The sequence below is a fragment of the Carcharhinus amblyrhynchos genome, chromosome 10 (genome assembly GCF_965287045.1).
Source record: "Carcharhinus amblyrhynchos chromosome 10, sCarAmb.v2.hapA, whole genome shotgun sequence".
In the NCBI taxonomy this organism is placed as follows: domain Eukaryota; kingdom Metazoa; phylum Chordata; class Chondrichthyes; order Carcharhiniformes; family Carcharhinidae; genus Carcharhinus; species Carcharhinus amblyrhynchos.
This window is the reverse complement of record NC_137333.1, coordinates 92,439,278-92,465,310: the sequence shown is the minus strand read 5'-3', so window position 1 is coordinate 92,465,310 and position 26,033 is coordinate 92,439,278. Positions and strand designations below refer to the sequence as shown.

General features: G+C 44.3%; 1 protein-coding gene across 2 annotated transcripts in view; it reads right to left on the bottom strand.

The window, feature by feature from the left end:
* gabrg3 (gamma-aminobutyric acid type A receptor subunit gamma3) overlaps positions 1 to 26,033 on the bottom strand; it is a 604,889-nt gene that overhangs the window by 561,410 nt on the left and 17,446 nt on the right. For both annotated transcript variants that reach the window (XM_080197967.1, XM_080197966.1), the window contains exon 3: positions 22,590 to 22,657. In XM_080197967.1, coding sequence (XP_080054093.1) covers positions 22,590 to 22,657 — 68 coding nt within the window. The remainder of the gene's footprint in view (positions 1 to 22,589; positions 22,658 to 26,033) is intronic.

Here is a 26,033-nt window from a genome sequence, read left to right as displayed (position 1 = left end):
TCTTTGACAGTGCAGCATTCCCTCACATAAGAGTGTCAGCTAAGACGGGTGGCACGCTGGCACAGTGGTTAGCACTGCTACCTCACAGAGCCAGGGACCCAGGTTCAATTCATTACACTGTCCGTGTAGTGTTCGCACATTCTCCTCGTGTCTGTGTGGGTTTCCTCCGGGTGCTCTGTTTTCTTCCTATAGTCCAAAGACGTGCAGGTTAAGTAGATTGGTCATGATAAATTGACCCCTGTGTCAGGGGGATTAGTAGGGTAAATGTGTGGGGTGATAGGAATAGGGTCTGGGTGGGATTGTGGTTGGTGCAGACTTGATGGGCCGAATGTCCTCCTTCTGCACTGCAGGGATTCTACGAGTAAGTGACCACATAAACCAGCAATAAAGACAAAACTTGGCACAACTTATTTTCTCAGAAGCCAAAGGAAATTTGGCATGTCAGCTAGGACTCTCACCAACTTTTACAGATGCACCATAGAAAGCATTCTTTCTGATTGTATCACAGCTTGATATGGCTCCTGTTCTGCCCAAGACCACAAGGAGCTACAAAAGATCATGGATGTAGCCCAATCCATCACGCAAACCAGCCTTACATCCATTGACTCTGTTTACACTTCCCGTAGCCTTGGAAAAGCAGCCAGTATAAATAAGGACCCCACGCACCCCAGACATTCTCTCTTCCACATTCTTCCATCAGGGAAATGATACAAAAGTCTGAGGTCACATGCCAACTGACTAAGTAACAGCTTATTCCCTGCTGCTGTCAGACTTTTGAATGGACCTACCTTGCATTAAGTTGATCTTTCTCTACACTCTAGCTATGACTGTAACACTACATTCTGCACTCTCTCATTTCCTTCACTATGAACAGTGTGCTTTGTCTGTATAGGGCACAAGGAACAATACTTTTCACTCTATGTTAATACATGTGACAATAATAAATCAAATCAAAAATCCAAACTTTATAAGAATAGTAAGCATGTGATGCTTCACCATGCCAATGGGTTGATAGTTTTGTATGATTAATACAAAATAGCTGCTCATGTTTTCCTTCTAAACTGAAGAAGGGTTATGAGGGTAGGCAGGAAAGCAGACTTAAACAGACCAGACATCATCTTATTGAATAGTAGGGTAGGCTGAGTGGCAAAATAGCCAACTGCAGCCAGCTGTTACCTTCTTATGAACCAAAGCTCACCCTAACCTCTTTCAGCTTAATATTTGGCTGATTGCTTATGCTACTATCTTTTTTTTATCTCCATGTACACAGCTAGGTGGAAAACCTGATGGAGTGCTTGGACCCAGAGATTGACCAACGCAACAGGCATGAGGTATTTATCGATTTCCAAGTGATGTATTGATTAGAACCTTCAGATAAAATTCCATCGCGCCTTGTCCTGTTTTTAAAAAGACTATTTGTGAGAATGCATTTTGTTGCAAAATCTAGCACTTAAGAAGTCATCTTTCTCGCAAACCTTTGTGGAAAAATGGCTAAAAATATCCTAATCATGAGTGTGAAGTTTGAGCCTGCCTTCACACACACATACACACACACACCACACACATGCAAATACACAAAAAACACAGACACCCACACACACCGCACATACACACGCAAATACACAAAAAACACATGGACACACACACACACACATAATCAGACATAGACACAAAAGACCCTATTTTACCATTGCATCGTGCCTGTTTTCTGGCGCAAAAACATGGTAAGGTCAGGTGTGAGGCCATTAATGTGATCTGCAGCCATGTCCGCGCAGACTGCCACTTTACTGAAACCCGAGAATGGCAGTGAATTGATTCACGCCCAAAACGACCACTACGGCAATGTAAATGCATTTGCATGCATTTAAATTGAATTAATGAACTGCCTGTCCAACTTCATCAGCATTTCCTCCTTTACCACCACGTTTGCCAATCCGGAACTGCTCCGTAATGGACCTGCTGAATAAAAGTCTGAACTGGGCGCTCCAGCTGCTGAAGAGTATGCTCAGGGCTTCCAACGGCTCTCTGACTCAGATCAGTGGTGGGGAGGAGGGAGGTGGGTCAGGTCATTCTCTGGTTGGAGGGGGAGGCGGAGAGTGAGGCCAGATTGTTATCTGATTGGGGGGGGAGGAGGAGGAGGAGGAGGCAGGTCAGACATATCTCTGGCAGTGGGGGCGGGGGGGGTGGTGGGAGAGGGCCGATTGTTGTCTGGTGTGGGGGGGTGCTGATCGTTGTCTGGTGGTGTGGGGGCGGGGGGAGGGATGAGGAGGGAGGTGGGTAAGATGTATCTCTGGCAGGGAGGGGTGGCCCGATAGCTCACTGGTGGAGGAGGGGGGCAGATGGATCTCTGGTGAGGGGGAGGGGGGTTGGGGGGCAGGGGGTTCTGCTGTCACACTGTGGGCAATCGGTGAGGGGGGATGGGGGCAAGGTGTCGCAATTGGTCTGGGTAGTGGGAGGTGTTAATAAGGGGGACAGCGGTGTGTGTGGGCAGTGGGGGAATTGATAAGGGGGACAGCGATGTATGTGGGTCATGGGAGGGTTGATAAGGGGGATAGTGATGTGTGTGGTTAATGGGGGGTTGGGTGGATAAGGAGGACAGCGATGTGGGTAGTGGGGGGATTGATAAGGGGGACAGTGATGTGTGTGGGGGGCCATTGCTTCTGTTTTTCACTCCCAAGCCACTTTCTCCGCTTTCTGTGGCCCGGGAGCGATCTGACAAGGGCGCGCTCGTTCAATCTTTTTCTCTAACTGCACATGCGCAGTTCAGAGCTCCGATCATTTAGGCCGCACTAAGCCCCGCCTGCAGGACAGGGAATGGGACGCGCAATGTTTTTTTCAGGTTGAGTGTGTATGGGTGCACGTTAAAGTAGATTTCTAAGTCGGATCTGCATTACACCCAGATTCAGCACTTAGAATGAAAATGGTAAAATCGGGCCCATAGAGACATGCAAATACACAAAAACCACATGGAAACACACACACACACACACTCACATAGACACAGACACACAGAGATAGAAACATAGAAATTAAAAGCAGGAGTAGGCCATTTGGCCCTTCAAGCCAACTCTATCATTCATTGTGATTATAGCTCATCATCGAATTCAATATCCTGATTCCCCACTTCCCCCCAATATCTCCTTATCCCTTTAGTCTCAAGAACTATATCTAATTTCTTCTTGAACTCACACAACATTTTGGCTGCAACTACTTTCTGTTGTAGTGAATTTCGCACATTCACCACCCTCTGGGTGAAGAAATTGCTCCTCACCTCAGTTCTAAAAGGTTTACCTCTTATCCTCAAGCTATGAGCCCCTGGTTCTGGACTCCTCTACCACTGGGAACATTCTTTCTGAATCTACCCTGTCTAATCCTGTTAGAATTTTATAAATTTCTATGAGATCTACTCTTAATCTTCTAAACTCCAATGAATACAATCCTAACTGACTTAGTCTCTCTTCATATGACAAACCTGCCATCCCAGGAATCAGCCTGGTAAACATTCGCTGTACTCCCTCTATAGCAAGGACATTCTTCCTCAGATAAGAAGACCAAAACTGCACAAAATACTCCAGGTGTGGCCTCACCAACACTCCATACAATTGCAGTAAAACATCCCTATTTCTATATTCATACCCTCTCACTATGAAGGGCAACATACCATTTATCTTCTTAACTGTCGGCTGTACTGGTGGGCTTACTTTCAGCGACTGATGTTCAAGGTCTCGCTGAGTATCCACCTCTCTCCATTTACACCAATTTTAATAATAATCTGTCTTCCTATTTTTGCTACCTCACGTTTATCCACTTTATACTGCATCTGCCATACATATGCCCACTCACTCAGGCCGTCCAAATCACACTGAAGCATCTCTGCATCCTCCTCACAGCTCACCCTCCCTCCCAACTTTGTATCATCTGCAAATTTGGAGATAATACATTCAGTTCCCTCTTCAAAATCATTAACATACAATGTGAATAGTGGAGGTTGTAGCACAGATCTGTTGGTACCCTATGGGTTACTACCTGCCAATTGAAAAAATACCCATTTATGTCAACTTTTTGCTTTCTATCTGCTAACCAGCTTTTGATCCATCTCAAGGCACTACTCACAATCCCACGCACACTGACTTTACATAGTGGTCTGCTTACCCTGCCGTAAGCCTTCTGAAAGTCTACATTAACCACATCCACTGTTTCTCCCTAACCAAGTCTATTAGTTACATCCTCAAAGAATTCCAATAGATTCATTAAGCATGATTTCCCCTTTGTAAATCCACGTTGACTTTGTCTGATTATTCAAAATGTTGAGTTATGAAATCCTTGATAATGGACTCAAGCAACTTCCCCAGAACTGATGTTAGATTCACTGGTCCCTGTTTTCTCTCTACCTCCCTTTTTGAAAAGCCAGCTTACATTAGCTACCCTCCAATCTGTAGGAAACAGTCCTGAGTCCAAAGAGTTTGGAAAATGACCACGAACGGATTTACAATTTCCAGGCCACTTCCTCTGGGATCAAGATATTCAGGCCTCGGAGATTTAACCACCTTCATCCTGTCAATTTCCCGAAAACCATTTCTCTACTACCACTGATTTCCTTCAGCTTCTCACTAAAACTTATTTCTCTCAGAACTTCTGGTACTTCCGATACAGATACACACTTACACACATACACACACAAAAACACGGCATGGACACACAGAGAAACACACACACATATAGGTACAGGGATACACACATGCATACAAAAACACATGGGCACTGACACACACACACAAAGACAGGCATACACACACGTATGCACACACATGCGCACGCACACATACACATACACAGATACATATACATTTGCTCACCCCTATGCCACTGTGCCACCTACAGTCTGATCCATCCACAGGAAGACAGGAGGTCATTTTGACAAATTTTGCACAGGCAGTATAGGAGCTGATAGTGTGTGGTCATTACCAGAGCTATTAGAATCCTTACACTACAGAAGGAGGTCATTTGGCCCATTGAGTCTGTTCCGACCACAATCCCACAAAGGCCCTATTCCCATAACCCCACAGGCCCTATTCCCATAACCCAACACATTTACCCTGCTAATCCCCCTGACACTAGGGTCAACTTAGCATGGTCAAACCACCTAACCTACACAAGTTTGGGCTGTGGGAGGAAACCGGAGCATCTGGAGGAAACCCATGTAGGTATAGGGAGAAAGTGCAGACTCCACACAGACAGAGGTTCAAGTCCGAGGCCAGAATTGAACTTGGGTCCCTGGCTGGTGAGGCAGCAGTGCTAACCACTGTGCCACCGTGCCACCCTCATAAAGCACATTTGACTTCCATTCTGAGGATATCGCTAGTGGCAAGGCCCGAAGGCCTGGCTCCAAAATGCTTAATGGCCTCACTTGATTGATCAATTTTAACATGCCTGTTCTTGAATGATCAAAAACATGAAGCATTTTGTAACCAGGCCCTCAGGCCTTGCCACTAGTGGCATCCTCAGAATGGAAGTCAAATATGCTTTATGTGGGCGGCGCGGTGGCACAGTAGTTAGCACTGCTGCCTCACAGGGCCAGAGACCCAGGTTCAATTCCGACCTCGGATCTGAACATCTGTCTGTGTGAAGTTTGCACTTTCTCCTTGTATCTGCGTGGGTTTCCTCCGGGTGCCCCAGTTTCCTCCCACAGTCCAAAGATGTGTGGGTTAGGTAGATTGACCATGCTAAGCTGACCCTAGTGTCAGGGGGATTAGCAGGGTAAATGTGCGGGGTAATGGGAATAGGGCCTGGGTGGGATTGCACATCATACTTCCAATCTCCCCAGCCACATTGCGGCAAGGTCACTGACACACTTTGCTTCCTTCAGGAAAAAGCCAGACATAATTGGATGTCGCGGCACCAAACTGGTCGGGGACAGATCACCAGTCATCCACCATATCCTCATCCTGAAGGAGGTGACGGTATCAACATCTTGACCGGGGCAGGTCAAGTATAGGCCGTTATGGATAATCACTTCCACTTCCTGAAAAAGCACAAAGGTGAATTGCAACTGTTTGAGTAGATTCTGATTTTTGCAGTAGTTCAAGATAATGACAGCAAACCACCAGCCTTTTTTTACCTCTTTCTGATTTTTATTTCCATTGAGTTTGAAGAAGGAAAGATAGAATGCACAAGTTACACAATTGCACTATGTCAAAATTGAATCGTGTGTCACTAGATTGGCAAGGGGAGACTGCTATGCAACTGCAAAAGCTTTCCAGTATATAGCAGCCCAATTAAGAAGTGTGTGCTTATTAGCAATGTAACAACATCATCAGGAGGAGCAGCACTCCCAAAGCTTGTGATTCCAAATAAATCTGTTGGGCTTTGGAAGGGAGTGGGCACAGTAAGAAGTTTCACAACACCAGGTTAACGTCCAACAGGTTTATTTGGAATCATGAGCTTTGGGAGTGCTGCTCCTCCTGATGAAGGTGCACTGCTCCAAAAGCTTGTGATTCCAAATAAACCTGTTGGACTTTAAGCTGGTGTTGTGAAACTTCTTACTGTGCCCATTCCAGTCCAATGCCGACATCTCCATATCACCTTTATTAGCAATGGATGAATGCTGGACTGGGCTGAGCGGTGTATACCCCATTAATGTCAAGGCTGCTGTATAAACTAGGAGTGTCTGACTGAAGCACTGGGGGTGAAAATGCTGGATTGTGGTCAGTGCAATGCATTTTCACAGTTTATTAAATTAAATCTGTTGATAAGAGAGAGCAACTTAAATCTGTCAAGGGAAATCAGTGTAAGACTACTGAAGCAGGAGAATTTGGAACTGTTCCAGCATAAGCAAACTAGTTAAAATTTGAATGCAGACATTTCATTAAAGCAGCCAGGGTTGGTTTTCTGGGTATTTGAGAGGTGAGGTACAGATTTAGATTTAAAAGAGCAAAGTTTGCATCTGACTTATTTTTAATAGTATTTATTGCCTGTCTATAATTGCCCTTGAACTGAGCAGCTTGCTTGTTCATTTCAAGGGCATTACTGTGGGTCTGGAGTCACACATAGGCAAGGCCAGGTAAGGATGGCCGATTTCCTTCCCTAAAGGACATTAGTGAACCAGATGGATTTTTCCGACAATCGGAAAAATGGGTTCATGATCATCAGTAAATTCTTAATTCCAGATTTTTATCTGCCACGGTGGGATTTGAACCCAGGTCCCCAGAGCATAGAATCCCTACAGTGCAGAAGGAGGCCATTTGGCCCATTAAGTCTGTACTGATCACAATCCGATCCAGGCCCCATTCCCATAACTCCACATATTTACCCTGTTAGTCCCCTGACACTAGGGTCCACTTAACATGGCCAATCAACCTAATTTGCACATCTTTGGACTATGGGAAGAAACCGGAGCATCCAGAAAAAAAACACGCAGACACAGGGAGAACATGCAAACTCCACACAGACAGTGATCTGAGGCTGGAATTGAACCTGAGTCCCTGGCACTGGGAGGCAGCTAAGGTAACCATTGTGCTACCATGCCACCCTAGGTCTCTGGACTACGAGGTCAATGACAATTTCACTATGCCACCACATGGCCATAAATTTCAGGATAATTGACATTCTTTAGTGTTCTGCACAAAAGTGGTAAAGGAGTCCAAAGATGTCTAGATTAGGTTGATTGGCCGTGCGAAAATGCCTCTTAGTGTTGGGGGATTAGCAGGGTAAATATATGGGGCTACAGGGATAGGGCCCAGGTGGAATTATTGTCAGTGCAGGCTCGATGGGCCAAATGACCTCAGATTCCACGATCATTTTGTATTGATACGGTGTGGAAAAGCGTGGGAGAGGAATTAATTGGTTTACTCACAGACAAAGCCCGCACATACATAATGGGCTGAATAGCCTCCTGCAGCGCTGTAGGTATTTCATTATTCTACTTAGGTTCAAGCTGTCTTACAGTGTTTGACCTGTTACATGTCCTGAGCGTGAAAGATCTCAACAATCAACGTAATCATTCCATTCAGCGAAGCTGGTTTGAATTGCTGGCAGGAATAACATGCATTTTTTTTTCAGCCTTCTCTGCCATTCACTGCTCTTTTCCCATTAAATTGCCTCTGTGTTTGGCGAGTCCTTATCAGTTAAGATTAATTTGCTGAATCCGCTGTCTGATTACACTCTGAGATAGCTATTGTTGAGCTGCTGTGTTTTGACCAGACGCACCTTACTCCTTGAAGAAGCGGCAGAGATGATCAGAGCAAAAGGTTGAAAGGAGAGAAGACAGAACAACTTGCGCTGTTCCCCTTTCCCTTATTACAAGCTCAGAATGTCAGAATAACTTTCTTCAGCTGAAAAAAGACTCCTGAAAGACCTGTCAGGCGCAGCCTGGGTACTCCCACAGCCTGTCAGTGCACAAAAGTTAATTGGAAATTTATTTTTCACTTTGTTGCAGACACTTCATTTTTTAGAGAGAACTTCTCCCCCCTTCTCCACCGCCTTCTGAAATAGTCACTTGCTGATGTGGGAAAGTTCAGCATTATTTTGTGCATCTCTAATTGCCCTTGAGGAGATGGCGTTGAGTCAACTTCTGCAGTTCTACATCGTGGTGTAGGTGCAGCCGTAATGTTAGGGAGTTCCAGGGTTTTGACCTGCTGATAGTGAAAACACGGCGATTTACTTCCAAGTTGGGGTGGTGTGTGGCTTGGAGGGGGAACCAGTGGGTGGCGTGACTGCAGTCCTTTTCCTTCCAGGCAGTGGAGATTGCAGACTTTGGAGAGGCTGCCAAAAGAGCCTTGGTGCAACACATTTTTTAGATGATACACATGGCTGCCACTGTGCATCAGAGATAGAGGAGATGAACATTTATGATGGTGGATGGGGTCATAGAGTCATATAGTGCAGAAAAGGCCCTTCAGCCCATCAGATCTGCACTGACAATATCTACCACTAAAGGTGCACTTGTTCCAGATCCTTGAATATTTCAATTACTCACCCAAATATTTTGTAAAGGTTGCAAGTTTCCCGGCCTCCACCACCTTCCCAGGCAGTGCATTCCGGATTCCCACCATCTTTTGAGTGAATAAGGTTTTTTCTTAAATCCCTTCTGATCCTCCTGCCCTTAAGGATGTGCTGGCTTTGGAAAGGGTCCAGAGGAGGTTCATAAGAATGACCCCTGGTTTGGGGAGCTTGTCATATGAGGAATGATTGAAGACTCTGGATCTGTACTTGTTGGAGTTTAGGAGGATGAGGAGGGATGTTACTGAAACTTACAGGATAGTGTGAGGCCTGGATAGGGTGGACATGGAGAGGATGTTTCCACTAGTAGGAAAACGTATAACCAAAGGGCACAACCTCAGGCTAAAGGGATGATCCTTTCAAACAGAGATGAGGAGGAATTTCTTCAGCCTGAGAATGGTGAATCTGTGGAACTCTTTGCTGCAAAAGGCTGTGGAAGCAGGTCATTGAGTGTCTTTAAAAGAGAGATAAACCGATTCTTGATTAATAAGGGGATCAGGGGTTATGGGGAAAAGGCAGGGGAATGAGATTGAGAAAAATATCAGCCATGATTAAATGCAGAGCAGATCTGATGGGCCGAGTGGCCTAATTCTGCTCCTATGTCTTATGGTCTTATTATGGTTTTACCCTAAAACTATGACCCCTCATGACTGACCCCTCAACAAAGGGGAACAGCTGCTCCCTACTCACCCTGTCCATAACCCTCAATAAATCAAGCAACTGCTTTGCCCCAGTAGCATATGTCAGCCTGCAAGGACAGACAGAGAGTATAATAACTCCAGGGGTCAGCTGTAAAGGAACAGTGCTTTATTCCACAAATTAAAGCAAAAACCACAAGCCTGTGGTGAACAAAACAGGTCCCAATTGGGACAATGGAATAATGGACCCACTCAGAGTCCTGCTTTATACTGGGCTCAGTATACGAGCTCCACCCAATTACTTAATAACCAATCCTCGGGGAGCTCATATTCAATGAGTTCTACAGGGAGGTCAATCAGTGATCCCCCATGTAAGGCATTGGGGTTGTCAGAGAGAGGTAAACAGGAGAGCAAGCAATTTTTTCAAACACATAAAAATATAAAATAATCTAATTGGGTACCAAAAGCAGGGCCTTATGAAACACAAGGAGTCTTTGCAGGAATTTTCCTCACTAGGAAAGGTCAATGGCGCTTTTGGTTCAGATGGACCATGAAGAACGTGGAAAACCTGGAGATATGGAAAATTGTCAGCTCCTTCCCTTCTGATGACGCTTTTTCTGAAATACCTGAGCACGTGTTTCCTGAGAAATGACTAAACTATGCCAGTTAACCGTATGAACGTATCTCGCTTAAGCCTAATTAATATTTCTAATACAAGGCTGTTCTTTACACTTATTCTTATTAGGTTACTTCAAAGAAGAAGACATTTGGTGAAGTATTTTTAAATTCAATTACACTCCCTTCCAGCTGTGTAATTAAGAAATTAGTTCAATTTATCCTCAGTTAAAAACCGTGACAAGTGCATGCGCTACTTAGCGAATAGATTTCCAGTCATGTAAGGTCAAGGTCCACCTGTCCCAGATTACCTGTCTGTATTTACATTGCTGGGAGTGCAATGAAATGTGGACCATGTATCCTTCAGAGATGTACTCGGGCAAACCCAGGTAGTGTGGGCTGCAGCAGGAGAGGAATGTATGGAAAGGGTTAAACGTACAGCACCATAGCATCCACACTGACTGCAGACAGATAGGACAAATTACAATAACTACATCTTGGACAGCACTAACACAGTTACACCACAGGTGAGATCGTTCCAAGGTTACAGCAGTTGACATCACTTATCAAGGTTCCAAAAAGTCTAGCGGAACCATTGTGCCTCTGAATAACTAATCAATTATCCAGGAAATGGAGCAATTAACACCCCATCAAAATCAGTTTGACAAACATAATGCTTTGATATTGTAAACAGGCAGACAGGAGATGTCCAGAAAACAATTAAAGCTAAAGCACACAAGACAATGGAGCCATATAATGTAATCAAAAACAGAACTGTAACCAATTCAAAGTAACAATATGGTGACCTGATATGAATGTAATGATTTGTAATGTAAAGAAAGGGGTATAAAAATCTGTAAAAATCAATGCTCAGTAAAGTAGCTCGGAAGCAAGCTGTAGTTACAGCCATGAGTTCTGCTCACTCTCATGCATGTTGAGGTTCTACACTGTCTTGGAAGGCACAGTTCATTCACTTCCTCTTACAGGAGGTAAGTTTGACTGTGCCTTCACTGCATGTGGGATAGACATGCAAGGATACAGGTGGAGTGTCTGCCTCTGACCCAGTTTGTAGTGCTGTGCACAAACTGGTTGCTGTGCTTGCTCACAAAACCAACAGTGGTTGTGTTTCAATAATAATTTAGCTGCTGTGATGTGACTGGGGACATGCTGGGGACATACGTGACAATAAATGGCTGCAAATGCTTTTGTTTTTCTTTCTTTCCAGGGTCAACCAAGGAGGAAGCAATTTTAATGCAGGTAGCATTAGTGCAGGTACAGAGAAAGTGGTGGTTGTTGAGGAAATTACTTGTTCTATTGTCAATGAAATAGGAACCTACTTGTCCGAAACATAGCTGAGAAACAAAGACTGAGGCACAATGGCTGAGCTCCCTGAAGGATGGAAGATTTAAATTGATTAACCACAGGCACAGATCAACAAACTCCAGCTGCCAATGAATGGCAAGCTTTACAAGGCAGTTGTGTTTTTAAATGTACTTTTAACTCAAAGTTTAAAGGAAAGGATCACCTTTAAACACCACAGTTCAGAGACATGCCCAGGTCATCTGGTGGCTATGGGGAGTGAGTCTTGAAGAGTTAAGTTACAGTTTTAACTACCTGTCGAACTCACTTACGGCTGCTGTTTGAAATGGGGGTGGGGAGAAGCAAAGATGATAATGATATAAAGAAGTTGGTTGCTGATGGTTTTCTGTAAATCGGGAAGGGAACTGAACAAAAGGGGCTCTTAGGGATTCTGGAACAGGCATTTACCAAGCTGGACCTCCTGGTGAAAATCAAACTGAGCTCAGCCTGCTGGAAGGAAGAAATGGATCAGATTGGTGCCAATAACCTTTAGATTCAACCCCCATTCCATCTGGGGTGGATTGGCACTTGCCTCCTTTCACTGCCAGTTGTGGAGGTTGTGATATTGCAGGTCAGATATTGCTTTGGACAGAGAACTGTAGGAACAGGTGTAGGCCTTTCAGCCCATTGAGCCAACTCTTCTATTCAACTAGATCATTGCTGATCATCTCCCTCAATCTCCTCTAGCCAAACATTGGAACAGCTGGAGCCATTGTCTTTGGAGCCCATTATAAACTCTGTTTGCTAGCTGCAGACTCCATTCTGCTCCCTTGACAAACGTCTGACACTGAATCAAATTGTTCACAATTGTGGTTTTACATTTGACCAGAAGGTGAACTCCCAACTACATCTCTGCACATCACCAAGACTGCCCCTTTCCATCTCCGTTGGGGAACCATAACCAAATTCAACAAACAGCTCCCACCTCAACGAAGAAATGATCAACAAGATTCCATTTTTGTAATCTTTAACACAACTCAGAATCAACACGAAAATTGGGATTTTACAGCCACGCTCGTCCTGAAACCATAAAATCCTGCCCAAGGTTAATGGACCTTCCATTCTGCCCCTTGCCTGCTCCGATTCCCAGAATGGGCAGGGCGGTAAAATTTCGGCAAAAATAAACGTGAATTTACAGGCAAATGTTACTTCAAATAAAAAAGCTAAATTTCACTTTAAATAGTGAAAAGTTGATAAAACAAAGATATGTCTTACACAAGCACAAGCTTCTCCTTGGGCATGTACGGCATTACACAATATGTTATTCTTCATTCATGTAGACAGATCATTAGTCCCATCTGACAACAGCTTTCACCTCTGAGTTTCACAGGTATGCATATCATCAGAAGGACACGCAAACACGGACCCTTTGTCTTCCTCAGATCATGACAGTCTGGATTAGTGTAGTTTTCCAGAGTTCCTTTTGAGCAGATCAACATCCCAGTTCATGATTGGCCACTTTGGGGAAAACACACCCAGCTCTTGAGGATCTTAGCTCTATTCGCATAGCTTTCCATGTTTTAGACCATTTTAGCCAGCTCTCATATTGCATCCAAGAGCTCCTGCCCCATTTCCCTGCCAATAGAAAAAAAATCTCTTTCTGAGAGTGACTTGTTTCTACCCTGAACAAGAATTTGATGATTTCATCTTTCTGCTTTCTTGTTGAGTCTGCATCAGTGCCTAAAGTCCTCATGGGGAGATTTACTGGTGCTGTTGGGGGCAGTTTAAACTAGATCAGCAGAGGGATAGATGTACATAAAATGTTTCCCTGGCTGGTGTGGTCTAGAACCAATGGGCATAGGCTCAGGATGAGAGGCAGGCTATTTAGGACTGAGATGAAGAAGAATTTCGTCACTCTGAAGGATGTGCTAGCCTTGGAAAGAGTTCAGAGGAAATTCACAAGAATGATCCCTGGAATAAAGAGCTTGTTGTATGAGGAATGATTGAGGACTCTGGGTCTGTACTCGTTGGAGTTCAAAAAGGATGTGGGGGGAAACTTATTGAAACTTATAGGACACTGCGAGGCCTGGATAGAGTGGATGTGGAGAGGATGTTTCCATTAGTAGGAAAAACTAGAACCAGAGGACACAATCTCAGGCTGAGGGGATGATCCTTTAAAACAGAGATGAGGAGGAATTTCTTCAGTCAGAAAATGGTGAATCTGTGGAACTCTTTGCCACAGAAGGTTGTGGAGGCCAGGTCATTAAGTGTCTTTAGGACAGAGATAGATAGGTTCTTGATTAATAAGAGGATCAGGAGTTATGGGGAAAAGGCAGGAGGACGGGGGTGACAAAAATATCAGCCATGATTGAATGGTGGAGCGGACCTGATAGGCCGAGTGGCCTAATTCTGTTAATATGTCATATGGTCTTATGATGAATCTTTGGAATTCTCTGTCCCAGGGGGCTGTGGAAGCTCAATCATTGTGCATATTCAAGAGATTGATAGATTTCTGGAGACCAATGGCATCAAGGGGTGTAGGGATAGCATGGGATAGCACAGGACTAAATTAGGATATTTAAGATGGCCTTCAGTAACCACAAACCCCCTAAACCTACATAAGGCCATATATTTCCTGAGTTACCATCAACTGAAGGAGCAGAAACACCTCAGACATAATTATAAGTGTAAAACTTCTTCAAATACTGCAAAAAAAGAGAAAGAATTTTGAAGCTATAAGTATCACCTTAGCATGCTTAGTTTGAATTTTTTTTAAATCTTGACAGTTAACTGCTCCATGATGCATTCTCCATGGCAACACCTCTACCAAACACTTATAAGAACATAAGAACATAAGAAATAGGAGCAGGAGTAGGCCATCTGGCCCTTCGAGCCTGCCCCGCCATTCAATAAGATCATGGCTGATCTGTCGTGGCTCAGTTCCACTTTCCCGCCCTCTCCCCATAACCCTTAATCCCCTCTCTTATCAAAAACCCATCAACCCGCTTCTTAAAAATATTGAGCGAGGCAGCCTCCACCACTTCAACGGGCAGAGAATTCCAGAGATTCACCACCCTTTGAGTGAAGAAGTTCCTCCTCAACTCCGTTCTGAACTGCCCCCCCTTTATCTTGAGGCTGTGCCCCCTAGTCCTACTGTCTTTTTTGAGCGGGAAGAGTCTTTCCACCTCTATCCTATCCATCCCATTCATCATCTTATACGTCTCAATGAGATCTCCCCTCATTCTTCTAAACTCTAACGAGTACAAGCCTAGTTTATTCAGCCTCTCCTCATAGCTCAACCCCCTCAACTCCGGTATCAGCCTAGTAAACCTCCTCTGCACTCCCTCCAAGGCCAAAATATCCTTGCGCAGGTGCGGCGCCCAAAACTGCACACAGTACTCCAGCTGCGGCCAATCAACACTCTCTTTTCATATAGTATAAATTGTTGTTCCATTTGCAATTGGTAATACTGCTAATTCTGTCCTGATGAGTGCAAGATGAAAAGCTTCAACAGCATGTCTGTTTTTTAACAGCAATAGTTGTGTATTAGCAAATGATTGCTGTCCAAATCCCTTTTCCAAAGGAAAGCTTGTCGCGAGTCGCAGCTTGTTAACTCAGCCCAATTCCTGCGCCAAAGGGAAACGGTGAAGGTGGGAAATATGAACTAGATATGACTATAAAAATGGACACAGTAGTCATGTGCTAGGTAGTCCTGATAGTTCACATACTGGGCAACTGCTTGAAGATTTGATTTATTTCAGTTGTGGAGGTCTATGATTTCCATGGTGGCCACTGTCCGGAGTTTGAGAAATATAGATTTACTGACATTTGTCAATCAATTTGATGACACACAGTTCCAATGAGCAGCCATCCATAGTGGAGCAAAGATCACCATTTTGGAGTGCATCCCACCCATCCTCTCTTCGAACCACCATCTGCCCCACCCAGGACAGAGACTATGGCCGGAATGATACAATCCAGCCCACCACGGGAATCGGAGCGGGCGAGGGGCAGAACATGGAAAGGTCCGTTGATCTTGGGCAGGATTTTATGGTTTTGGGATGAGCATAAAAACCCTGACTACTAGGTCACACGTTGAACTCTGACTTATCTGAGAACTCATTCTTAATGTGGAAGAAAGTCGTCTTTGACTCTGAGGGACTGCCTGAGGAGAAAGTTCTGGTCAAAGGTCAACAGTCAAACCATCTTCTCCAAGCTACAATGGAATGTGCAGATTGTACAATTTGGTCAATATCACTAATAATCGTTTAGTTTATGGAAGTGATAGCCTGCAGAATATAAATGAATGGATTTCGCATTTATTAAGCTGATCTTTCAATGTACCCTCGCTATGACTGTAACATTATATTCTACTTTCCTTCTCTCCTATGTACTCTATGAGCAGTATGTTTTGTCTGTATAGCGCACAAGAAACAATACTTCTTACTGTATCCCAATACATGACAATAATAAATCAAATCAATTTGGTAGATGGATGTCAGGTTAAGTTTTCACCATCTCCAGGAGTTTACAAAAAACCATTGATGCCAATAGCAACCCATAACCCTTCACTGACCACTGACATTTAACATTCCAACTTCCGACACGCATGACAATCTCCACATGTGATGTGCTACCCACCAGAAGTTCTGTTAAACAAAATAAATCAAATGAACAGACCTGATATTATCATGCATGGTCAACTTATTTTTACATCGGTGCACAACACGTCATAGCTGGTATTCTCAGACCCAAGGTGCCAATGTACTAAATCCATCTTGCACCTTTTTTCTAAAATATGTGTACTTCTTAGCTGTGCGGAGGCCTCTGTGGTTTCCAAACAGCCACTTTTTAACACTGAATGAGTAAGAGAAGAGATGAAATACTGCTGTTTATAATGACCTTATTACGTTGTCAAACTGTCTTGAAATGCTTTGAATAATTAAGTCTGTTGTGGCTGTGGTGTTTGTATTGTAGGCAAGCATTCCTCAAGAAAAAAACCTGGAGTGTCAAAGGCATGCCACACTACTCCTGTTCAATCTCACCAGCTCACTCCTGTTCCTCACTTGCATGTTCATATGTAGGCTATACTGTTGTAAAGTTTACTTTTCAGTGTCACAAGCAGGCTTACTGCAATTAAGTTGCTGTGAAAATCCCCGAGTTGCCACACTCCAACACTTGTTTGGACGCACTGAGGGAGAATTTAGCACGGCCAGTGCACCTACCCAGCACATCTTTCAGACTGTGGGAGGAGACCTGGGCACACAGAGCAGACCCATGCATTCACGGGGGAAATGTGCAGACTCCACTCAGACAGTCGCCCAAGCTGGGAATCGAACTTGAGTCCCTGGCGCTGTGAAGCGGGCAGCAAGTGACAGTGAGCTCAACCTCCCTCACAGGCAGTGAGGGCCTGCTGCTCCAAAACTGAGTGTGCAAGAAGGAAGAGAGGAGGATTCATATGTCATCCAAAATTATGGTCGGAACGCTACCATGGAATTCCGCCACGGAATTGGCGCGGGCGAGGGTCCGCAAACAGAAATCTCCGTTGGCCTCGGGCGAGCGAGGCCACAAAATCTCATCTGAAACTTTCTTTGCAATGCAATGGGTTTGGTATGGAAGCATTAAGAATGAAAATCAATCTTTTCCTCGGGAACTCTGATCCGAACCTCTCCCTGACGCAACAGCTGCTGTCAAAAGAAAACTGCTCCATCTGCCTCACTGCGCCAGCGTCAGGAATCTTGAAACACTCCAGGAGATAATTGACAGACTTTTGTAAACAGGACACAGAATCTGACAATTTGATGCTTTTTCTGTCTCTGCAGTGCAATCCCAAAGGTGCTGGACAAATCTACATATTCCGAATTGAGCTTGGTTGAGTGGGTGGAACTCTTGAAGGAATTAGCACTTGACCATCGTCAGGCTCCTACACAACTGCAATGAATTTGAGTGCTTTTCTCAAATGTGCACAATGGCAACGGACACTGGGTGAACGTCCCCCTTCCAATTACATGTTCTGTACTATTGGCACATTGGGGATTACATTTCAATTCAACTTTAAAAGCATGAATACAGTATTTGTCTTGCATATATCAATGTTACATTTTCCCTCTAAAATATACAAGACACCACATTGAAATTCAGAGTGCCTTTTTTTTCTTTATTCTTTCATAGAATCCCTACAGTGCAGAAGGAGGCCAATCGCCCCATCGAGTCTGCACCGATTCTCTACAAATGCAGGAAAATGGGATTAGCATTTAGTGGTAGTTATTGTCAGTGCAGACTCAATAGGCTGAAAGGACTATTCTACATAGAACATAGAAAAACTACAGCACAAACAGGCCCTTCGGCCCACAAGTTGTGCTGATCATATTTCTACCTACTAGGCTTACCTATAACCCTTAATCCTATTAAGTCCCATGTACTCATCCAGAAGTCTCTTAAAAGACCCTATCAATTTTGCCTCCTGTGTTGTATGTCTCCAATACTCTATAAGGGATTTTATGGCCTCACTGAGCAAGACGAGAAAATCCTGCTCGAGGTCAGTGGACATTTCCAATGACCAACCTTTGCCCGCTCCAATTCTGTGACGTGGGCGGGGCGGTAGAATTCCAGCACATGACTCACCCAAAAGAGCATCTAACCCAGCATCACCTGCCCTATCCTTGTAATACCACGCATTTACCATGACTAACCGCTCCACCTAACCTACACATCTTTGGACACTAAGAGACAATTTATCATAGTCTATCCAACTAACTTTCACATCTAGGGACACTAAGAGGCAATTTATCATGGCCAATCCACCTAACTTGCACATCTTTGGGCTGTGAGGGGAAACAAGAGTACCCAAAAGAAACCCACGCAGACACAGGGAGAATGTGCAAACTCCACACAGATAGTGATCCGAGGCCAGATTCAAACCTGGGTACCTTGTGCTGTGAGGCAGTGGTGCTAACCACTGTGCCATCCCTGCAGGATGTGGGCATCCCTGGCATGGCTAGCATTTGTTGCCCATCCTTTACTGTCCTTGAACCGAGTGGCTTGCCACACCATTTTAGAGGGCAGTTACGAGTCAACCATAGTGGCTGACTGCAAAATATTTCTTGATAAAATTGCAGTTGATTATTCGGTGTGAATATCATTGCATTCTGAGGGCACGGATATGCAGGAATCTGCACTGGGAGCCACACACAATAGATAAACCTGTATCCACTGAGTTTGCATTGTGTTATAAAAATAACAGATCCCCTGGAGTGCTTTTCTCAGCTGTAATCTCATCTCAAAATTTACATTAAACTTGATTTGAGCTTTACACTTGTGCCTTATGACATCATTTGAACCTTCCATTAGATTATTACCTTCTGCACACTTGAAGATATCAATTCTGAAACCATTACTGTGTACTGTCCATTATATGATTGCAATCTGATCATTATTAAAGCAATAATATTCTGCCACTTTTTTTCATTAACTATTTATTATATATATTCACGTAAAGTAAAATAATGTATCAGTGGCAGCAATGTTTACGACCTACAAGATGCACTGCGGAACTCACAAGGCTCCTTCGACCACATCTTTCAAACCCATGATCTCTATCACCGAGGACAATAACAGCAAACACAAGGGACTACCACCACCTGGAGTTTCTCCCCCCAAGCCGCTCACCACCCTGGGTGGGAAATATATTGTTGATCCTTCACTGTCACTGGGTCAAAATACTGGAACTCCCTCCTTAACGGCATTATGAGTGCACCTCTACCACATGGACTGCAACAGTTCAAGAAGGCCGCTCACCACCACCTTCTCAAGGGGCAATTAGCAATGGGCAATAAATGCCGGCCTAACCAAAGATGTCCATATCACGTAAAAGGGTAAGATAAAACCTAAAGTAGACAACTGGAATTGTAAAGACTGTGGTACCCAGTATGTGGGACTATCAGCTAAGAGGCATTAGTGGACAGGCTGAGAACTAATAATTAGTAAGGGCTTGGAATGCCCTGCCTGCAGTAGTTGTGGACTTGCCAACTTTAAGGGCATTCAAATGCATTCATTGGATAGGCATATGGTTAATATTGGAAAAGTTCAGGTTAGAGGGTCTTTAGATTGGTTCCACTGGTCGGCGCAACATTGAGGGCCGAAGGGCCTGTACTGTGCTGTAATGTTCTATGTTCTATAATCTGAAGCTGCCAAACCATATAGGAAACAAACACTGACCATGGACATTTCCATTGTCCACCTTTCACCCGCTCCAATTCTGTGACGAGCAGATGGGTGGGGTGGTAGAATTCTGGCGTATGACTCTCCCAAAGAGTATCTAACCCAGCATCCCCTGTCCTACCCCTTTACCTCACGCATTTACCAGGACAAATCCATCCAACCTGCACACCGTTGGAAACTAAGAGACAATTTATCATGGCCTATCCAACTAACTTACACATCTAGGGAAACCAAGAAGCAATTTAGCAGTCTGAGATGTGCCCAAGCACTGGCATGTCTTCATGGGACTTAGTAAAACTCCAGACTGGCTGATGCAAAGTCACGGTAAAATGAAAGTGTTTCTTCTAGGTATAAGAAAGTAAAGACTTATTTTTATTTATTTATTCGGTGTATCTCCCAATTGTGTGCAGTAAGCTGGTTTGCTATCTAACTGTGGTACCCATTGAGTAACATGGAGTAAAGCCCTGACATGATTTGATTTGATTTGATTTGATTTATTATTGTCACATGTATTAACATACAGTGAAAATTATTGTTTCTTGCGTGCTGTAAAGACAAAACATAACGTTCATAGAGAAGGAAATGGGACAGTGCAGAATGTAGTGTTACAGTCATAGCTAGGGTGTAGAGAAAGATCAACTTAATGCAAAGTAAATTCATTCAAAAGTCTGGCAGCAGCGGGGAAGAAGCTGTTCTTGCGTCTGTTGGTCCATGACCTCAGGCTTTCGTATCCTTTTTCTGATGGAAGAAGGCAGAAGAGAGAATGTCCAGGGTGCATGGGGTCCTTAATTATGCTGGCTGCTTTGCCAAGGCAGCGGGAAGTGTAGACAGAGTTAATGGATGAGATGCACCTCCATTGGAACAGCTGATTCAATGTTAGATATTGTAAATCATCACTGTTCAGTTTGAGATCTGATCTCTTAAAGGGGCTTTACATACATAACAATCACCAACAAAACCCTTCCCTTACTCAACTAATTTCGACATCCCTTTGCCATTCCCTTTTTAATCGTTGATTTTCCAAATCTTTTTGCTCGAGTAGTTACACTGATCACATTGCAAGGAGAAATAAACCAAGCCAGGGAACACAAGGAAACAGAAGTAATATCTGCTTCCAAGGCGTGATGAATGAAATTTAAGGCCTCCTCTGGGATGGACGGAGTTTGAGCGTACAGGGGGCAGGGGGAGGGGAGAAGTATCATTTAATCAGGCAAGTTGGCACAGGGTGGAGAGTCTGTCACTATCCCAACACTCCCCAATTGAGTCAAGAGATGGGAAGGCAGAGGTCGGGCTTTCCCACTCCTTTGGCCAGTTGAGGAATTGAATGACAGCAGACCTGGGAACCCAGTGGGCAGGGAACCCTCTGGATCAGATACCAAGTGCCCCACGGAGAAACCAACAAGGAACAACTTCTGCCCACATAGAAAGACCTCCCTTGTCCACCACACTGAGCTCCTGCTGCCCATTGGTGGGAGCTGACATTACTGATCCTGGTGAGATTGTTGCACCAACCTGTACTCTGGATTTCTGGTGTTGCTCCTGGTCCCAGGCGTACTGCACCTCCACAAATGGTGCTGCTGGGACTGAGAAGCTGTTGACTTCCTGATCAATCAGAGGCTTTTGGAGGCTGGATCTTTGCCTTCAAAGACTCAGGAACACTGCCATTCTGGTCACTGGTCTGGGCCACTACCAATAAATTCATAGAGTCATGGAATCCCACAGTGCAGAAGGAAGCCATTTGGCCCACTGAGTTTGCACCGACTCTTTTATAGAGCATCTTACCCAAGCCTTATCCATATTCACCCTGCTAATCCCTCTAATTTATACAGCCCTCATGTCTTTTCCTCCTTCAAGTAGCATGCCCAAGAGAATGTGGGCAACCATAGACTTCCACTGGGTTGGTTCAAAGTACTGCAGTGGTTTGCCAATGCCTTCTGACTGGAAAACTCTTCACTCTTAATTAATTAAAGGACCCCTTACAGCCTGGACATTTTCTCTTTCGCCTTCTTCCATCAGGAAAAAGATAAAAAGACTGAGGTCATGTACCGATCGACTCAAGAACAGCTTCTTCCTTGTTGCCCTCAGACTTTTGACTGGACCTATCTCACATTAAGTTGATCTTTTTCTACACCCTAGCTATGACTGTAACACTACATTCTGCACTCTCTCCTTTCCTTCCCTGTGTATGCTTTGTCTGTATAGCGTGCAAGCAACAATATTTTTCACTGTATACTAATACATGTGACAACAATAAATCAAATCAAATCTTATGCATCGAAAGGATTTGCAGGTTGATAATGTACTTTTTGGCCACGCAACGAATACACCTTCAATGGCCATCAAGTCCCAAAGTGGACTTGAACGCAGAGTTTCAGCCCTATTGTGCCACAAGGCTTCCTTTTTCCAAGCCTTTACTGATGTTAATTCAGACTTGGGTCCATATAGTCTCCCAAATATCATCCTGGGAAATTAGTGGGAGAATTGTAGGAATGAGCGCAGGCCATTCAGCCTCTCAAGCCTGTTCTACAATTCAATGAGTGATCGGCTCCATTGATCCGGCTGGTTCCCACAAGAGAAAGAAAATGGTAAGTATATTGATAGCAAAATAAATCACAAGCTCGTTATTTTTCGTCCCTTCAAGTTTTCCTCAGCTGAGGTTGCGACAGAATGCAGTCCGGAAACAACATACAAATGAATTGTTTTCTACACTGACTTTTACAAGCCAAACCGTGACCGCTATAATGCAGCATCTATGGCTTCAAAGAGCATCAAGAGAAATTATATCCGAATAACTTCGCCTTTGGCGTAAAACGTACTTACCATGTTAATTGATGAAACAGGCCCGATGCTGTTCACGTAAATATCAACATCTATCACAGTTGGTTTCACTGTTAAATAAGGGGAAACAAAAGCTGTATGTTAATAAACAGTGAAAGGGCAGCCTCTCTGATTAATCTCTGCACTTTATGCTCTCTTATTAACGCCTACTTACACCCACAACTGTGGCAGTTATAATGAAGGCGATTTAACTTTGAGGAGAAGAAAAAAACTTGCATTTATATAGCGGCATGGTGGCTGAGTGGTTAGCACTGCTGCCTCACAGCGTCACAGACCCGGGTTCAAGTCCTGGCTTGGGTCACTGTCTGTGGGGAGTCTGCACATTGTCTGGTTGGGTTTCCTCCGGGTGCTCCGGTTTCCTCCCACAGCCCAAAAGATGTGCGGGTTAGTGGATTGGCCATGCTAAATTACTCCTTAGTGTCGGGAGATTAGCTAGGATAAATGCATGGGGATAGGGCCTGGGTGGGACTGTGGTTGGTGTGGGTTGAATGGCCTCCTTCTGCACTGTAGGAATTCTATGATTCTATTCAGACATCAGGATTTCCCAAAGTGTTTTACAACCAAGAGATATTTTGCAAGTTCAGTCACTGTGGGAAACTCAGCAGTTATTTTGCTCACAGCAAGGTCCGTTGAAGAACAATGAGATAATGACCAACTAATGATAAAATGATCAGATAATAAGGGAATGATTTTAAAAATTGGTGCTGATTGAGGGACAAATAGAGGAGTACTAGAATCATAGATTCCCTACAGTGCAGAAGGAGGCAATTTGGCCCATCGATCACAATTCCACCCAGGCCCTATTCCCGTAACCCCACATATTTCCCCTGCTAGTTCCTCTGACACTAAGGGGCAATTTAGCGTGGCCAATCCACCTAACCTGCACATCTTTGGAACGTGGGAGGAAACCCACACAGACATGGGGAGAACATGGAAACTCCACACAGTCAATGACTCAAGGCCAGAACTGAATCTGGGTGCTTGGCACTGTGAGTTAGCAGTGCCACTGTGCTACCATGCTGCCTTTTGGCTTTTCTTTGCATTTATGCCATGGGATCTTTTACATTCACTTAAGAAGGGAGAGCAGATATAAGTTAATGTCTATCAAAAATATCTCTGGTTGTGCAGTACTCCTGCGTCCACTGAGATTAAATACCCAAGCATCTGGTATGGGACTTGTATTCATCGCCTTCTGGCTCAAATGCAAGAGTGCTGAGCCACTGCTGGCAATAAAACTCATTTAATTTTGTATCTTGATAACAGAAAGACTTATTCTTGGAGAATCTCCTTCTACCTGAAAATCATTAGGATGGGGCATTGTATTTTATCTGGATAAAGAACATTTTTATAATTTCATTTCACACGTCTTTGTCATTCACCCTTTGTCACAAGCCCTCGAAACTGTTACAATTTAGACAATAATCCTTCATTGTCACTCTGGCTGAAATCAACAATGCCATGCTGGCTTGGAAATAAATTTAAAAAAGATTCAGTTAGGCTGTGCTGTGTCAGGGACAAGCTGCGGGTTAACCTCATTTTCCCTAATCTGGGAAGGAAAGCATAAAAGAATTCCCACACCCTTTCTCGTGATGCTTGGTTGAGAGGTGCAGACATACACTGTGAAGATAAGGACAACCTTCACACAACTTCTCTCAAAACCCACCACCATGTAGAAGGACAAAATCAGCAGGTACATGGGAAAACCATCACTTAGCAAACTCCCCTCCACCTGACCTGGGAATATATCATAGAAACATAGATGATAGGAGCAGGAGGAGGCCATTTGGCCCTTCGAGCCTGCTCCAGCATTCATAAGAACATAAGAAATAGGAGCAGGAGTAGGCCATCTAGCCCTTCGAGCCTGCGCCGCCATTCAATAAGATCATGGCTGATCTGAAGTGGATCAGTTCCACTTTCCTGCTTTCTCCCCATAACCCTTAATTCCCTTGTCTGTCAAAAACCTATCTACCCGTGACTTAAATATATTTAGCGAGGTAGCCTCCACCATTTCAACGGGCAGACAATTCCAAAGATTCACCACCCTTTGAGTGAAGAAGTTCCTCCTCAACTCTGATCTAAACTGCACCCCCCTTATCTTGAGGCTGTGCCCTCTAGTCCTGCTATCCTTTCTAAGTGGGAAGAATCTCTCTACTTCTACCCTATCCAACCCTTTCACTTTCTTATACGTCTCTATAAGATCCCCCCCATCCTTCTAAACTCCAACGAGTACAGACCCAGTCTATTTAGTTTCTCTTCATAGTCCAACCCCCTCATCTCCGGTATCAGCCTAGTGAACCTCCTCTGCACTCCCTCCCAGGCCAGAATATCCTTGTGCAAGTGCAGCAACCAAAACTGCACACAGTACTCCAGCTGCAGGCTCACCAGTACCCTGTACAATTGCAGCAAGACCTCCCTGCTTTTATATTCTATCTCCCTCGCTATAAAGGCCAGCATTCCATTCGCCTTCTTGATCACCTGCTGCACCTGCAGACTGGGTTTTTGCGACTCATGCACAAGGACCCCCAGGTCCCTCTGCACCTTAGCATGCTGCAGCTTTTCACCGTTTAAATAGTAATCCCTCCTACTATTATTTCTGCCAACGTGGGTAACCTCACACTTGCTAACATTGTACTCCATCTGCCAGGTCCTCGCCCACTTGTTCAGCCTATCCAGATCCCTCTGCAGACTTTCCACACCCTCTGTGCAATTTGCTTTTCCACTCATCTTCGTGTCATCAGCAAATTTCATCACCCTACACTCAGCCCCCTCCTCCAGATCATCTATATAAATGGTAAATAGCTGAGGCCCCAGCACCGGTCCCTGCAGCACTCCACTAGTCACCATGATTCATCTAGTCACCACTAATTCATCATGATCATGGCTGATCATCCAACTCAATAGCTCAATCCTTCTTTCTCCCCATAACCTTTGATCCTATTCACTCCGAGTGCTGTATGTAGCTACATCTTGAATACATTTAATGTTATAGAAACATATCAGTGTTCCTTCTCAGACATTGAATCAAGACACTGGAACTCCCTACCTAACAGTGCTGAGGGCAGCCAGGAGTTGACAATCAATACTAGTCTTGTTAGCAATGCCGATATGCCAAGAATGGATTAAAATAGAAGATTATATTGCTTTGCCTGATCTACACAGTTATAGAATCCCTACAGTGCAGAAGGAGGCCATTCGGCCCACCAGGTATACACCAACGCTCCTGATAGAGCATCTCACCTAGGCCCCATCTCTGTAACTCCATGTATATACCCCACTAATTTGCACATCTTAAGACACTAAAGGGCAATTTAGCACGGCCAATCCATCTAACCTGCACATATTTAGACTGTGGAAGGAAACCCGAACACCCGGAGGAAACCCACACGGACACAAGGAGAATATGCAGACTCTGCACAGTGACCCACG